The sequence below is a fragment of the Protopterus annectens genome, chromosome 7.part0, assembly GCF_019279795.1.
Source record: "Protopterus annectens isolate FY-2018-M chromosome 7.part0, PAN1.0, whole genome shotgun sequence".
Taxonomy (NCBI): Eukaryota; Metazoa; Chordata; order Ceratodontiformes; family Protopteridae; genus Protopterus; species Protopterus annectens.
The window spans coordinates 198,748,478-198,766,685 of record NC_056739.1 but is presented as its reverse complement, the minus strand read 5'-3'; the positions used below and the strand labels follow the sequence as shown (position 1 = coordinate 198,766,685).

General features: G+C 36.9%; 1 protein-coding gene across 2 annotated transcripts in view; it reads left to right on the top strand.

The window, feature by feature from the left end:
- The window catches only part of LOC122806352 (sodium/potassium-transporting ATPase subunit beta-2-like), a 34,178-nt gene extending 20,616 nt beyond the window's left edge, over nucleotides 1-13,562 (top strand). Inside the window, exons 4-8 of one of the 2 annotated variants that reach the window (XM_044076695.1) lie at nucleotides 171-376; nucleotides 3,930-3,989; nucleotides 4,155-4,181; nucleotides 8,679-8,777; nucleotides 9,442-13,562. In XM_044076695.1, the coding sequence (XP_043932630.1) occupies nucleotides 171-376; nucleotides 3,930-3,989; nucleotides 4,155-4,181; nucleotides 8,679-8,777; nucleotides 9,442-9,606 (557 nt within the window). In that variant the 3' untranslated portion in view covers nucleotides 9,607-13,562. The remainder of the gene's footprint in view (nucleotides 1-170; nucleotides 377-3,929; nucleotides 3,990-4,154; nucleotides 4,182-8,678; nucleotides 8,778-9,441) is intronic. The other variant, XM_044076696.1, reaches the window with a different exon arrangement.
- The last annotated feature ends 4,646 nt before the right edge of the window (nucleotides 13,563-18,208 follow it).

Genomic DNA, 18,208 nt, shown 5'->3' with positions numbered 1-18,208 from the left:
TTGGCTTTCAGATTTTATGTAGGGTGTAGGAACAAGAAAGGAATAAAGACACCTCAGCTATGTCTACAGATGTTTTGAAAGTAAAACTGCTGTGCTTTAGCAACAAAGGAACACCGTTACAATCGGTGGGCTGTTTTGTTTTTCTTTTAATTATGCTATTTCTTTTACAGCCTACAATGACAGTGTCCAAAATATCACCAATATAAAATGTACTCCTGGGGATTACTTCAGGCAGAGTGACAGTGGTGAAGTGCGCAATAACCCAAAGAGATCATGCCAGTTTCTACGCTCCTCTCTTGGAAACTGCTCTGGCATAAATGATCCAAACTATGGTTATGGAACTGGCCAGCCTTGTGTTTTTATCAAAATGAACAGGGTGAGTGTTAAAAAGTACTTCAGTTGTTTAAAAAATTAGATGCTGTATAGATTAACCAGACAATCATTTACATACATGTCAAATGTAGACCTGGGGAATTAAATTTGTTTGAACAAATCTGTTTTTCCATTGCATACATCATAGAATGATCTAGCTTGATACACATTGTTATTCTGCACATGTAGTCCAGATTCCAAAAGAGTTCCTCTTAAGTGACGTAGTCTGGTGTAAGGCCTGGCTATAAAGCACTCTTTCACCAGAGTAAGTAATTTGCACCAGCAGCAGTAGTAAGCAGGAGCAGTGGTAGTAATAAGTAACAGTAGCAGTAGTAAGCAGGAGCAGTGGTAGTAGTAGTACTCTATATAACAGTAGCAGTAATAAGCAATAGTAGTAAGTAACAGTACCAGTAGTAAGCAGGATAAGTGGTAGTAGTATGTAACAGTAGCAGTAATAAGCAGTAGCAGTAGTAAGCAGTAGCAGTGGTAGTAATAAGTAACAGTAGCAGTAGTAAGCAGGAGCAGTGGTAGTAGTAAGTAACAGTAGCAGTAGTAAGCAGGAGCAGTGGTAGTAGTAGTACTCTATATAACAGTAGCAGTAATAAGCAATAGTAGTAAGTAACAGTACCAGTAGTAAGCAGGATAAGTGGTAGTAGTATGTAACAGTAGCAGTAATAAGCAGTAGCAGTAAGCAGCAGTAGCAGTAGTAAGCAGTAGCAGTGGTAGTAGTAAGTTACAGTAGCAGTAGTAAGCAGTAGCAGTGGTAGTAGTAAGTTACAGTAGCAGTAGTAAGCAGGAGCAGTGGTAGTAGTAGTAGTACTCTATATAACAGTAGCAATAATAAGCAATAGCAGTAAGTAACAGTGCCTTTGCAACTGTGTAATCCTCATGAGAAGAGTTAATTCTCCGAATTCTCAAATATTGAGATTTGGGAATGTTGCGGATGGTGTGACGTGGATGCATACTCTTTGCATGTAACAAAGTATTGAACTGGGGATATTTCCGATGGATTTTGGTGTTAAGTGTGTGGTCACTGTTACGATATACAGTGACATCCAAAAAATCTATCATATCCCTATTTGATGTAATAGAAAATTCAATACCCCAAATGTGGTTATTGAGATATTCCAAAAATTCTTGGAGATAATCTGCATCTGCACGCCACACCATCCAGCAATCATCTAAATATATCCTCCATATGTCCATTTCTACCAGATATATGTTGTGTAGGGGATTGTAGATAAGGCATTCTTCCAGGTAGGCCAAGCTTTGGAATATTGGCTTGCCAAGGCAGAACTTTATCCTCCAGGCTTTAACACTCTGCTTATTTGTTTGACCGAACATGTCCTCACTAAAAATGTGTTCTATTTCCAAGGGGATTGTTACTGGCAACTGCAAGGTACGGCCATGGGGGCTTCTTTTGCCCCAATTTATGCAGATCTTTTTATTCGGAGAATTAACTCTTCTCATGAGGATTATACAGTTGCAAAGGCTGATTTACAATCCAGATTTTTGGATAGGGGTTATTGTATCTCTGATATTGAATCTGCCAGAATTTGGTCAGATAGGCAGGAAAGGAACACATTGTTGGAATATAGGGACAAAAGTAAACATCCCAATGGCCAAAACATCAGACTCATCACCACTTTGGGTAAAAATCACAAAACAGTTAGGCAAGCGGTGAATAACAATTGGAATATTTTGTTAGCCAATGAATTTTTGAGGGGTATCCTGGATAACCAGTGCTCATTTTCATTTAGACGAGGAAAAACGTTGGGAACTTTGTTTTCCCATTATAAGCAGAGAGAAAGTGGTGGAGCAAAATATAAACAACTTACAATTATGGGGGATGAGTTATTAGGAACATTTCGATGTGGATATTGTATATCATGTGCCCAAGTTAACCAGTTAAAACAGTTTACAAGCTCTAACACAAGTAAAGTATATGACGTCAGAGTCTTTGGTAATTGTTCCACCAGTTGGGTTATTTATTTGGCAACATGCCAATGCAAATCATTCTATGTTGGCAAAACATCACGTTCATTAAGAATCAGAATTGGGGAACATCGGAGTGACATTCGTAATCATAAAATATCCAATGCCCTTTATTTACATACTATCAAACATCCGAGTACAAAGTTTATGTTCACCATTATAGATAAAATTACGGGTAACAGAAACAACCAAACAGGTTGGCAAGGAATATTAAGCCACAAAGAAAGGTACTGGATCACACACCTTGGTGCCCTATTTCCATCTGGTCTTAATGACCATTTATAATTCATAAAACTATGATAGTTATTAAGTCATAATTTGAATACACAGTATTAAACATTGGATTGATTTTGTTACCAATAATACCTTCAATATTTATGTTATTAGGAATATTCATTCCAGACTATTATAATAGGCAAACACTACTTATATTGTTATATATATTTTTATATATGTTTGCCCTTGTCATTTTCTTACTACTGTAATTAGGTATTATTATTTTGTTGAAATGTACATACACTTATGTGTTTTGGTATATACCTTTTATTCTACTGTGTTAATTTACCTCTGTATTAGGAGCCTTAAAAAGAATGTCTCTTTTTCTATTGGTTAACAGTATTATATATACTGACGTCTGGTTGAGGTTCACATGTTTGTTTTTTCTTACTCACTGAAGAAGGCGGGTGCCGAAACTAGTATGAGTATTAAAAGTTATTTGTGAGGGACTTTTTTGTCCGTTTTTTACCTCATATTAAACGGTGGAACTACCATGCTGGCCTTTTTGTGTTTGTATTAAATTTTTTTAACCTTAGAAAATGTCTTGCTGGTTTACCTTTTTTAAAATATTCATGGAAGCTGAAGACAAAATGAAATCCTTTTTGACATTTATACTTATGCATATTTCCTTTCATATTGCTAGATTCCCTTGATGCTCCCTGAGAAAGGCTTAAATCATGGGGTTTAACTTTTTATGTACATTATATTAAGGATGTAGCATTTCTGAAATGGGGATGCCTGGTACAGCTCCCCTAAAAGTTAATGCCCCAGAGCAAACACTGCAGTTTTCATACTGGTGGTACCAACTTCCTTTTAGAATTCATTTTGATTTAACCAGCAATATTCAGAAATTGTCTTGGGGCGTGTATTTGGATGCCTGTTGTGGTCTGTAGTGTTCCTGTGGCTAACACCTGTAATGTAGAACAGTTATTACCTAACCCTTCATAAAACTACCTGCTCTTACATGACAGCAGTATCCCTGCTTTTAAATATCAAGCTAGTGTATCGTTTCATAGGAGACAAAATGGTTTCCAGCACAACTGAAAATGCAGTGGATTTGTAGCTGTGAATATTTTGGAAGTTCCTTAAGTGCTCCCACTCTCTCTTTTTTACTGCAGATAAGAAATGTGCAAGAAAATATCTACTTCTTTTGTGGGGGGGGGGGGCAAAGAGGTAAACAAAATGCATTTACATCTGCTGCCATCATAAATGATACATTTATCTTTTGTTTTGTTGTACCAAAATTAGTGTTGATATTCAAATACAATTTTTCCCCTTTTTTGCAGGTTATTGGGATGTTACCTGGAGGTAGAGGTGTAGCACCTTTCGTCAACTGTACAGGAAAGGTCAGATGATCTGTCTGCACATAAGACTGCAGAAGATTTTTATTGTCTCTCCTTTTAATTTTATTTGTCAGTGTTTCTGGGTCTCTCTTAACCTGCTGTTTTTCTTCCCCTTTCTCATTTTTATGTTTCCTTTGTCTTGTATTTCATTTTTTTTCTTTCCTTCAGCAACCTAAAAGCAAGAAATCTGAGTTGGTAAGGGTTGTACTTGAAAATGCATAGTGCATTGTTAAGCTGACAGTAAGGATATACAGCTCAGGAGCTGGTTAGTCCGTTTGTAATGAAGCAGTTGCAACTCCAGCCTCTCCTGCGCAGTATACCTTGTTTGCACTTCTCTTGGAACAGTACAGAATCCCCAAACATAGTTTATACTGTTGTATCCCACTTTTGGCTTTTTTAAGGAGACCATGTCCCCTATTTTAAATTGAGTGGCGTAGATGAGTAATGTAAGTTCCTGCAGACATTTCCCCTGCTCTGTGCATGTAGGTTAATACGGTTCTGCTTCTAGCTGCTGTTTTTTTCCCTACTTAAAATAGCGCATTGTTTGGACTACACTCTTTACTCTTTTACAGGTAGAGAACTCTAACCTCTAGTCATAAAGTAAATGGGACTCTTGATGCATGTCACAGTAAGGGATTGAGTATTTTGCATGCTGCTGGCTTCCTTATAATTCTTAGACTGTACTAGAAATTTAAGGTCTCTCCTTCTCCTCTGATGCCATCTGGGAGTTGTGCACAAGCCATGTCAACTTTTGAGAATTCCTTTTTTCATTTGTTTTTCATTCGCATGAAAACATTTACCAATACAGCTACATTAAATATGGGGTTGCATGAAAACGTTTACCAATACAGCTACATTAAATATGGTGTCGCATGAAAACATTTACCAGTGCAGCTACATTAAATATGGGGTGCAGCTCCACATGCAGCATGCAGATATTTCTATAAATATAATTAAAAAGACCCTAGTGATTTAAGCATACATTGCAGATCAGTATTGGGTGTGAATGGGGTAACATTGCTGCTTTATCAGTTCAGTAGCTTTGCAATGTGATTTGGCACAGCACACTTTCAAATGTGTCCATGCAACATTTACTGGTTTGCTAAAGAACTGGCATTTAATGAAAAATTTGTTGTCAGCATAAAAGCTTTTTCTTTCACAAATAGTAATGGGGAGTTTAAAATGCAAGTTGATAAAATACGATCACTTCACCACAAATTGCTTTTAAACAAGCTTATCTATGTATTTCTAAAATAGCCATTTTAAGGTTTCTCAAGCATTAGACAAGGTTTGAAATGCTGATATGAAAAAAAAAGCATCTCTACTATAACATGCATCTGGACATTTCATATTTGTATTTTATGTTAAAATGTTATGAGTGCTAATGCTTGTGTTATGGGTATTTACATTTTAACTCCTGTGGTAGTACATGTTAATCACTATGATACCATGTTTGATTAAAAATTATGTTTACTGTTAGAGGGTGTAAAACTTTAAACAGTGGAACAAAATGAACTGGCATATATGTTAGAAGTTTTAACTCCTAAAAACCCAATGGTATAAATAGTGGGATTAATTAGTAAAGCTTATTGTAATTGCTGGTTTATTTCCTAGCCCAAGCAGCCCAGCCTCTCCCTTTCACTCTTTTTTGAGTATTTCATTTAACTTTTGCAATGAATCTATTGTTTTTTAATAAAATGTTTTCTTTTGATTCCAGCAGCTCTATATAAACAAACAACAAACATTAACTAAAAACTAACTATTTTCATTTTCAAAAAGCATTCATTACATTTTTCAAACAACATTTTATATACAGTGTGCTCACCACTTGTTGGGCCCCAGTGGCCTACAGGGGGGGGTTCCATTGGCTTCCAGGGTTGATTCCCAGGTTTGGTCCAGATATAATCGTATATAAGTCTGTATAAAGTCTTGTAAATGTTAACATTTGTCTTATAACATTCTTAAGAATTATTTTTGATCTTAGACTTTTTGCAATTTTTTCCCACAAAGGGAACCTTATGTCTTAATATGTTTAGGAAGTAATTTTTGTAATCACAATGGACTAAATAATTTTACTGGGAAAAATGTAAGCTGTTTTTAGTACACGTCCAGCATTTTATTTTTTTCTTGTTGTACTTGTCTGTATTGCCATCTTGTAATATACTTTCTTTCTCTCTTTTTTTTTGCCTCTTTCTGGTTTCCCCTCTTTCCCCATCTAATATTTTTTCCCATTAAGAAAAATAAAGGCATGGATTTGGAGTTGGTAAGGGATGTAAATGAAGCTTCCTAGTGTCTTGTTAATTTAATAAAGATGTATCCTCTGTGTTGCTGTTTTGGTCCTGAGTCCTCCACCCGTAATGGGGGTACTGTAAAACCTGTGCCTCTTCTGCAGTTTTACCCTTGTTTATACCATCCCTGGGGCAGCACAGTCACCACTTGTCTGACTCTTGGGACAGATGGTGTCACCTGTGACATTTTGTAGTGTTCCTTAATGGCTGCCAGTGAGTTCTGGAACATGCATACAAATACCCAGCACCTTGATATGCCAAGGCTGAACTTATGTATGCTGCCTCATCTTGAGGGAGGTGTGGTATAAACAGAATACCTGAAGTTTAAGTAACTGCTTTAGAAATGTTTCTAGCTTTGTGCACATAGGTTAGTAGAGCTGTGCCTCCTTTAGCTGCTGCATAGAGTAAAGCTTTTTTTAACTATAAAAGGTAGCAAAACCACTTAATGAACCCACTTGAAATTTCATACTTTGCGAGTGTGTGTGTAATCATAATTATATAAACAAATGCTAACAAAACTCTCATTTCACTTATTTCAAAAATCTAACTAACGGTAAAAATTATTTAAAACAATTAGACTATCCTCAAAAGAAAACCGCCTACAAAGCATTATGTTCATAATAAAGAAGCTATTCAAAGCCCTTCCTATTCAATAAGCAACTTAAGGCAGTTACTGTAGACCATTTACATTTATGTGAAACTACTCTGAAGTCTAAAAATAGCAGAAAATGGATAAGTGGGATGCACAGGGTTCTGGATAAAATTAAATCTTAGATTTAGATAGTGAGTGAAAAAGACAGGGGCCCTGAATAAAGGTGTCCTATTCATATAGATTTCATTTATTAAACAGATTAGACATCTGCATTTTTTAGGTTATTTTTGCCCTCATGCCTACTATCAGGCTTCTTGATCAAATAGTATCCATTTCATTCCTGTGCTCTGGGAATTTAATCTGCATTAATACCAAAGCTATCCAAGGAATTGTGGGGGGGCATAATTCAGGCAGCCATGAAAGTGCTTTAGCATACATCTCAGTGATGAGAACATTATGAATGTATTACCACCACCCCCCTGGCCGGGGAAGTTAGAGAATTATGTCACCATGGTAACCCACACTGTCTTTTCCTTGTGCTTATGTGCTTCCACACACTTATTATTAAGGCTGCTACACACTGTTGGATTGGCTGTGTGTGTATGCTGGCTCCACCCATCCATTCCCCTAGCACCCCCCCCCATGGGCCTGATGTCCTTCCTGACAGCACCATAAAATGCCTGAGACACTAGTAAATCACAGATAGTGTGGTCATCAGTTGGGGCTTTCAGTACTGGCTACCCTCATATATTCATTTTACCCTTATTCCCTTTTTTTTTTTTTTTTGAGGGGGGAAGGTGCCTACAGTAATGGAGACACAATTAACAGAATCCCCAACTGGATGGGAAGCAGAAATTTACCTCAGGACTGCCCCCATACTACTTAATGGACAGAGGCAGCCTCTAAATGCTTTATCCCATGCATTTATTTGTTGTTTCATCCCAGTTATTCTCATTTGGGGTAATATATAATTATCGACCTTGGGATGGGTAAGTCCAATCTATAACCAAATGGGATGGGTTATTCCGAGCACAAAAATGGAAAATAGCTTAGCTTAACTAGCTACCGTAGTACTTACCTATGGACTTATGAGTATGTTGTCTACTCAGTAGGTCTTTGGGTATTTTCTGTAAGTTTTGTTTGTAACAGCATACTAAGTGGTATGCAAGAATTTGATAGTTTTGTTGTTTAGGTATGTTTTAGTTGAACCTTTGTTTAATTAAAAATTTGTTCCTTTTAGCCATTAGTGCCCCTTTCTGATTGGCTATTTGCAGTCCATGTTATTTTTAGGTGGGCAATGTTTTGAGGGGGTTGTCTGGTTATTTTATAGAGTGAATGGGAGATTTGGTATGCTATAGAGTGAATGGGAGATTTGGTATGCATTTCACTTTTTTATTAAGATATGGATTTCAGAAGTTTTAGCTGGACTAGGATGCTTAGTGGGTATATGTTCTGTTTTTTGCAGTATGCAGACTTTTAAGACTAAGTGAGTTAAGATGAATTGTAGAGTAAATATTGGCAAGTTTAAACTCCACACTGAGGTGATCAGGGATGATAATAAATACTTAGTGATAAACAATGGTAGTAAAAATGTATTCATTCAGTGGACCACATAAACATTTTATTATACTTCTTAATCTGTCTCTTTAACGTCTGTCTTTCTTTTTGCATTGAGTTTTTTATTTATGGTTTACCTTCTGTCACTTAGTTACAGCTGAAAGGTGTTGCATCCTAACAGTGTTTGGAGTAGCCTGGCTTTTCAAGTATGTGTTTGGTTCCACAGTACCCATTCTGTTTCTCTCTCTTTTGCAGAAAGATGCAGATTCTAATAATATCTATGATGTGCAGTACTTCCCGACCAATGGAACACTCGACCTAATGTACTTTCCATACTATGGGAAGGAGGCTCAGGTAATGGATCATTCCAAGACTGTCAAAATAGTGGAGAGTCGTGCAGGGTTTAGTGAAAACTGTTGGCTGATAATTTATATGACAGAAGTTGGTGTCCACTTAAGGGGAAATGTCAATAGGTTATTTTCTAGAAAGAAAACATGTACAGCATGAATTTACTGCATTAGTTCAAGCTGGAGTTGAGTAGGGAACTCTGAAAGTTACATGGCACTGACTATTTCAGCTTGGTGTACATCTGTAAAAGCAATGCTCTGTATATGACTTGTTTGCATGCACATATTCATGCATATGCACACAGATTCTAGCTTTTGTATGAACAGACTAGTTTTCTGATACTAAAACAGGGTATTATGAATGTCATTTAAAAGTTGTTATAGTTACCCAGTAAATAGGTTTACTTCTGAAAGTGACAGAAATCCTAAAGTGCAAGTCCCAATATAGAACTCAGCTTATCACCCATGTAGTCTTTCACACATATACAAATGATTTGCATATGTTTTATCTCTTAATTTTTTTCCACTGCTTGGCTAGGTCAGTACTGGTAAAGTGGTTAAACATGTACTCATCATAATAATTTGGTAGCTGTAATGTTTAGTAGAATATGTGGTTATTTTTTATGCTTATCTGGTTGCTTGATCTTCATTCATTTTCTTCCAATATCCAGGTGAACTACAGCCAACCCATTGTGGCAGTCCAGTTCTTAAACTTCACTTACAATACAGCCATTAATGTGGAATGCAAGATTGTGGCCTCCAACATTGCAACCAATGATGACAAGGACAAATTTGCAGGCCGAGTGTCCTTCACACTGCATGTGAACAAAAACTAGCAGGGTTTTATTCCTTCACTTCTTGCACTGGACTTGCATTTTGCTTGGCAAGCAGAAACTTCATGAAGAAATGGGGAGAAGGGAGGGGGAAAGGGGGAAACAAGGTTTATGAGGACTCACTGTGTAGGGGTGTATGGGCAGAAAGGAAAAGAGCACACCAAGTTGAAGGGGAAGGAATAACACCTTGCAATTTACTACAGTGAGGTGTGACTAGTGACAATCAAGTGGTGTGACTGCTTCCTATGCATCCTCTGGAGTGGTTTCGTTTGAAGTCCTCATGAACCAAGAAGTGTTAGACCCACACTGCATTAACTAGAATGTTCAAAACCTTGCTCTGTTTCATCGCGCTCATTCAACAGTTTGGAATGTAACAGTGTACCCCCTCTGCTGCAGTGTGCACACGCACATATGCCACCTTCGTTAAGCATCATATTGGTCAGCTCAAAGTTTCAACAAGGCTTTGTGTCTTGGCCAAACCATCAAAAACACCCACTAGGCAGCCGAATTTTAATTTATATTTTATGCATTGTATAGTCTTTCTAGTTTTGAGAACTGTTTATTTATGTAGAATTTTAGATTTTCGAAGTCGGAATATATGTATATCAGTTCATCAACTGAGCTGAGGAAGTAATGTATAAAATCCTTTTTTTATAACAGCATGGCATTAAAGTCAAATCTGTCTTTTCTCTAGCTCTTTCATTTTATGATCCTGGTCTTTCCTTTTGTTTACAATTCTGGAACCTTCAACTGGTGCTTTCTTTTACTTTCTTGTGCATCCTCTTAAGTGGTGAATGTCGACATACATTTTGAAGAAGATGCCACTAGAACCTTTGAGTAGTTATTGCTTTCATACTTGGAGAGCACACGTTCTTTTTAACCTGGTATATAATTCATAATACTTGTTATATATCATGTGATACTTTATAACGAATATTTTGTTTTCACTGAAATCAGACACAGCAGATCAGATAAAATAAGTAGCTTTAAAAAGTTAAGTATTACCAAAAGAACACATTTCTTAAATGCAATAATGAGGTCCTCAAGTGGTGCGATATGGTGGCATAAATGCCATTAAACGGTACAGACCACTTGTACCTTATGCCGTGTCATGCCTTATTGATTAAACATCCCTGCCGATATGGCAGGTCACTAAATTTGTAATCGTGGAATACAGCTGCTATTAATGACTTAGTTTTTGTTCATGAAAATATTTTTTATTCAGCATATGTCAGGAAAAAATGTCCAATGTACAATACAATACAGTTTAGATTTAACAATATAGCCAGTATTTTCTTATCCAAAAGACAATTGACATATTTAATCACTACGAAATGTTCTTAGTGAAACTGAATGTTAGATTGGGAATGGTTGTCACATGAACAGAAATAAATGTTTATCAAGTGAATCAACTGAACAATGTATTCCCAGCAGTAAATTATGATAAAATAAGTTGCCAAAAAACAACAACTTGTAAGCCAAAAGGTGAATGAGATAACCAGAACTATATATGATCAGACATCTTAGTACCATATGCATGCTATGAGTAGTTATAGGATATGCCAAAAAGCTAGGCTAAATAATTGCATAGCATGTTTAGAATTGTAGCCTGTAAATGTCAGATGAAATTTGTCATAATTCCCACTGATTTACACATATTAAATACTTGCCCTTTAAAATGTATGAGCTTTGTTTCACCACATGCTGGAGTTCAGTGTAGTAAAGGTACAGAAAAGAAAATCTTTAACCATGTTTACTTGAATGAAACAGACCAATCAAAAGTTATGGTATTCCTTCTTACAAAGTGTCTGAGCTCTGTTTGTTAAACAGTGCATCATTCAGAAGCATCTCTGTTAGAAATAACATGTGTTGGATATTAAAAAGTCCTTATCAGGAAAAGTTTTATGTCATAAAGTGCCTGTCAGAAAGTGGCAAAGAGCGTGCTTGACTGAATGTGTCTGATTGGGAATATTTGTCAAAGTGTACCTGACAAGTGTTTGCCAGCCAGGAAATCTCTCAGGAGCTGAACAGCAGCAAAATGTGCCTCACAGCAAACAAGTCATATAAATTAGGGCCTCTCACTGCTGGAATATACTTGTAAAAGAGTCTGAGAGAAAATGTGATTGTGCATGTATGTTAAAAATAATCTGTATCGGAAAACATCTAAGAAAGAGTGTGTATGTGGAACTATCACATCAAAAATATATTTTAAGAAGTGTTATTATCCAAGAAGTTTTTTAAGAATAAATTATCTTTCTAGAAGGTCATTATAATAATAAACCATAACATTTCAGTGTATTTATAAAGTATGTATGTTCTTCAGTAACCATTTTTGTCCATGAGAAGATTAACTTTGATCTTGTGCCATTCAAGATAATGATGGCAAAAGCACGTTTTATGCATATTTGTCCTTCACAGCAACAGCACCCTTTGAGAATATCAGGTGTACAAAATAGATTTAACAGAATTGACTCTTATAGGAATTATGACTAAGCAGAAACAACTACAGTAGACTGTGCCTGTAAAATGTTCTGCTCTTTAGATCAGAACAGCTTTGTTCTAGTAAGTGTTTTCATCACGAACAGCTCCAGGAAGCAAGTTCTGATAAAAGTCTGTGTAAGAAAATGTAATACTTTTTTATTGTTTTATTTAATTGCTCTTCAAGTCATTGTTTCTCCTGGAATTTAAAACGGATAAACCTGTACCCAAATTCTTTCACGAGAAAGAATGACAATGCCCTCAAAGTACAGCAGTGTTTAGGGATTTTTACACCTGCACCCTTGTTAGCTCAGCTGTATCCCATGATTTCATTACTATATCTTGTGCAGCAAAGTGCAGACACCCCTCATTTCATGAAATAGCGGTGTATTGAATGATTAAATGCTGCATGGCATTACCCCAAATTTAAATAATTTCACATTACAAGGAACGGTTATACTTTTTAAAATGGAAGCGTAAAAGAGCATTTGTTATTTGCCGTGTTGGTTTCCCCAAAGTAAGAGAATTAAAAAGAGTTCACACTTCATCTTGAAGTTTCTACAGCAACACATACACTGAAACAGTATGTGTCTATCTATATGTAGACACGCACATTCATTCACTCAGCAGTAACACACTGAGGCAGGAGTTGCACAGACATCCATGTATTTCAAGGCTGTTACGTGACACATGCGTAATGGGGTTGTACTTTATAAGCATGGATGTGTGATGACATCTATTTAATGTATGTCTCAGCATTCTTGTTGTACTTAGCAAAAAGGGCATGATTTTTTTCATATGCATTCATTTTGGGGAAGGAATTCATTTAGGCATACACTGAATATAGTTTACACACCTCTGCTAGCCAATCAGATTGCTTGATTCTCAGAGCCCATTTCTTCAATATGTATGTAAAAGTGCGTGGGTGAGTGTGCGTGTGTATGTGTGTGCATGTATTTGTTGCATAGATGATTACAAGTAGCAATTAAACTTTATCTTCTAGCCAAATTCTACATTATGTGCATTTGTACCTGTTACTTGTTGCTTCTTAGTTGCAGGAGCTACAAATCTGGTTCATTCTGGAATATTTCACATTATCTAGAAGACTGTATTGCTGAACATTGTGCAGCAGTTTGTATCAGTACTGTGATCTGCATTTATCAGAAACCACAACTACTCTGCACTAAAATGGGAACAAGCTTATGCATACAGTTCCACTCTGATTCATTCCTTAGGCTTTTCACATTAGCTTTGACTGTAAAATTTTGTGATGCATTATTGTATTTCTTTTCTCAATTTAGAAGGTATTTAAAGCATCTTTCTTGAGAATCTTTGTACAAAAATGCTCTTTACCATCTTATTTTTAAGTCAGCCTCAAAGTTTCTTTTTTTCTGCTTTATTTTTGTTGAACATGTCCATGCCTGTATTAAATCTACTGTAAATCCTGAAGGTAAATAAAATAGTTTTGTGCTTAATCTTTATAAAGTTGTTTTTGTTTCCTAAGCTTTAAACCGGTAGCACTGTGGTTTGAAATATTGTTTGTGTAAGCAAAGTACTACTATGGGACAGGGCACCAAAACCTGAGCCTTAGTTTGTATTTTCTAAGTTGGTATTACTTCAAAGGTAGCATGTTTAGAGGTAGGGGCTTAAAGAAAAGATGTAATGAGTCACTTTTATTTCATTAAACATCTATCAGAGGTACACTACGTAGCAAGTAAGGTTACCAAACTTACGTCGGGTCCGATATGTTTATGAATGAGAAGTAAATTCTATCTTATTGCCCTAATCCACTTAGCCTAAAAAAATCTTAGATGTGAGTATGTGAAAGTTTTGCATTTTATTTGCAACATGCTTTTCACACATTTTATGCACACCATTTTTTTAATGGCATTTAATGTTAAAGATAGTGGCGTGATGAGAAATGTTCACTGTAGTGATTACTATAGCAATAACCCACGCCTGGGTGTGGGTAATGCTAAATTTACCCACGGTTGGCGTGGTTCGCCCTCGGGACCAAACAAAGCCAACCGTGGGTAAAGTTAGCATTACCCACACCCAGAAGTGGTTATTGCTATTATATGACATTATTTAAGAAAAGAAACTATTACTTTTCTTAAATAATGGCATAGTATAATCTGTTTACTGCCTTCCGCAGATGTCTGGCATCCGGCAGTTCTGATGTACTGCGCCTGCGCAGTACATCAGAGTTGTGCAAAAGCAACGGAGAAAGCAAGATCTCCGTTGCTTTTTAGTGTTTGCTATGTTAAATGAGTTTAACATAGCGAGACAGTTTAAAATAAGCAACGGACATCTCCGTTGCTTATTTTAACTGTCTCGCTATGTTAAACTCATTTAACATAGCTGAACACTAAAAAGCAACGGAGATCTTGCTTTCTCCGTTGCTTTTTAACTGTCTCGCTATGTTAAATGGGTTTAACATAGCGAGACAGCTTTAAAATAAGCAACGGAGATCTCCGTTGCTTATTTTAAAGCTGTCTCGCTATGTTAAACCCATTTAACATAGCGAGACAGTGTTTTAAAAAAACGAGTTATACTAATGGAAAAAAGTCCGGGCGAACGGACCTTTTTCCATTAGTATAACTCGATTTACAACGGGCACACTGGCCAATCAGTGTGCACGTTTTGGGGGGATCATGGTATAATATTATATAATGCCTCATCCATGGGAAGTTGCTGGAAGCAGGTATCCACCTTTCTGTTCCATCTCCCAAAGTTTTTTGTATACATCTCCCATTCACCTTAGCTCCTCCTTCATCCCAGGTGTTAAGCCAACGTGCAAATTGAAAGGAGGATCTGCTCACACTTATTCAGATCCCTTCAATTGATTTTCATAAAAAAATGCCAAGTTTGGGAACTTTTATTTGGCTTTATATTGTTGCCTGGTCATTATGACTGCCATCTGACTTGACTTATAACTTTTAGCAAGGGTAATTTACAAACTTTCCAAAGTCCATGACAGCCCTAGAAACATATTCTTACAACTATGTGTGTACAGAAGATTTTTATTCAGTGTCTATTTTGCTTAGGTGTGTGAGCACTGTGCCATTTTCAGAAAAAAGACTTCGGCACTCAAGGACAGAAATCTTAAACGTATGTGAACCAAAAGAAACTAGCGGCATTAAATTAGGCCCACTGTCTCCTCAATTAATTGTATACCAGTGGCCATCAACCTAGAAAGAGTTGTAAAATGGATGAACAAAAAAATCCTATTAAAGAATCTACGAAAAGAGAGCACAACGCCTTAGAAACATTGCCAGTCCTGCAAGAACTTTAATTGTTAGTGCTAGTGAGGATTTTCCTCATGCATCCCAGGCCAGCATCAATATTACAGCGGAATCCCTACTTTTTTTCTGACCCTTCTGACAGCACATCATTAAAGTTGTCTGCTTTTAGAAAAGTATGATAGTTCCTAACATACCTGGCCTGGATACCTAGTTCCAAGCAGCTGCAAAGGACATTCACAAGTTATCAGATATTCCAGTCTCTCTCTCAGACACTGTCCAAGAGGCTTCTTTAAAAAAATACTAGACCTCATGTGATGGGGAGTTTGCTTTCTATTGGCAAAGTTGGCCTGACACTTGAGGCCCAGGCATCTATCCTAAAAATTTGTTGAGGAGCATATAACTGACTGGCAGAGGATTAACCCATAGTTTGCACAACCCTATTTTCCAGGGATATTTTCTCCTCCAAAAATAAAGTTTAATGTAAAAGTTTACCCACTCTGTCATCAAAAGGATGGATTTCCAAGGACTGTCTCCTCTATAAGCCAAATATCCTTTCTGACTATTGGTGATACACTGAGGAATATGTGACTGCAAATCAGCGAATTAGCTCATCAGTGTCTCTTACCTGAACATCCCAACACATCTCTATCATACAAATAGAAAAGGGATCGATATTCATGATATTTCTGATTCAGCAGTCTATGATGAGGGTATAGGCTACAGCCTATTCGGTTCAGCTTTTATTCCTTCTGGAATAAAAGAGAGAGAATGACAACATTTTACATATTTCCTTTGAAATCCTGAAGATCATAACGAAGCACTTCAGATAAGAGACCAAAGAGATATTAGATGCACACACAAGTTCTCTGCAGTACTTTTGAGTTCATGTTTCTCAAACATTTATTTATTTATTATTTATCTGTCATCTGTTAACCGGGTTAGTCCAACTGAGCCAGTGGCCCATTTTCAGTGGAGACCCGACGAGAAAAGCTCGAGACAATTATTACAAAGTTACAAAAAAGAAAAACATCTGACTATGAAGCTTTTTATGCAAACATTAAAATAACGTGCTTTACATAAGAACGTTAGAAATTTTACAAACGGCCTGAGAATGAAGTGTACATAAACATTAGAATAATGTGCATAACATGCAGTACAAAAGTTAGAATTTTTTTTTCAAACATGACTCCAGTCCACCTGCAGTAAAGAAACCAGACAAGGTCCTGAGTCTAAAAACATTTGGAAATATCTGTATAAAAACTCAGTAAAGTAGCAGTGAAACAAGTACATTTAGACAAAGCTAGTGGCTCTCAGCTGGCTCAGGGACTCTTACTTTCTCTCCGGTATTAAGACACTAAATCAGTCTGGAAAAAAATGTATATCTCTTCCATTATACCATTAAAGTCATCAGGTGCCAGGCAGTGTGATTAAATACTAGGAAAACATATTCAAACAAAAGATAAGGTTTAGATGCCAGAGAAACAGAATATGTAGGATGACTTGTACCAAGTTTGAAAGCATGTAATTAAATATGAATGATGCTATCACTGACAAATTTTGGAGGGACAGCCACAGTCACAGTAGTATACAAACATGTATGTACGGTTGAGAATGCAGCCTTTACCACAGAATATGAAAGGGTAGTTACTAAATAACCATGTAAATAAAGTCATACTTTGGGGCTCCTTATCAGCAAATATTTTAAAAAGTAGAGTAAGGAGTATAATCATAATGGTAGAAGTGAGTGGCATCAATGGGGCAATATAATTGCTTATTTATAGGAATTATCTGTGGATATGTGTTTGCCTTCTGATCTGACATCCAGAGCACTGAAACATCCAAGCATGAAGCTGGTCTCCTCCTCTTACTTAAGAAATTGGGTGGTACATTGCTAAAAAGGAAAAGTAGCACATGCCACCTTTAGTTCTTTTTGTAGCTGGATGACCACGAAGTACCCATGCCTAGTCCTGAGGCCAGAACAACATACCCCTGCTTCCCAGTCCATCAGTCTCCTGGGGATGTAAAATGTCTTTATTCCCTAGCACCAATATTTCTATTGTTAAGGAACAATGTATTTAGGAGGATTCAGTTTGGAATCTCTCTCGGAAGTACAGTAGTATATTCACTTTGGGATTATAATACATGCTTTGCCCCAAGTAGCACTGACCCTACTCAAACATTTACGGTAATGCATGTAGACTCTCTCAAGTGTGCCATAGCTGTCATTGAGGGAGTCTACATGCATTACCGTAAATGTTTGAGTAGGGTCAGTGCTACTTGGGGCAAAGCATGTAGCTTTCATCCTTCTAAGTTGGGAACTGCTGATTAAGAGCTCAGTGTCTGTTATTCTTAAAGTGTATTAGCTCTGGCTTAAGCACTTGGGCTTCAGGCCAGTTATTTTACATTAAGAAGGTTCATGGTCTGCACTCTTGTGGGAGGAGAGGCTGGACTCTGCCCTTCTGAGCTGGGAATTTCTGGTTAAAGGTTTATAGTGCCCGAATATTTGAACTGTATCTTACTGAAACTGGTACACCTTGTTTGCTGTAGCATAGACTAGATCCAGGCCTGTTGAATCTAGCTTTGTTTGTATGCTTGTTATTTCCCTGGAACGCTAATTCCACCTAAAACATGGCTTCTCAGTGCTTCTGTTGATCCCAAGTGGTATCTGCATTGCTTACTGTACTTATTTCCTTGCTTCGCTTGAAAGAAAGTTACTGTTTGTCGTTTTTGCATTTAAGTTACCTGTAACACATTGCACTTGTTACCTGGCACTTGCTCACTAAAGCAATTATAAGTCAGCACTAAAAATTAAAAGCACTACACCCTCGCTCCCCATTGGCCCTTGTTTTCAATTATAAAGGAATTCCCAATATTATTCTAGC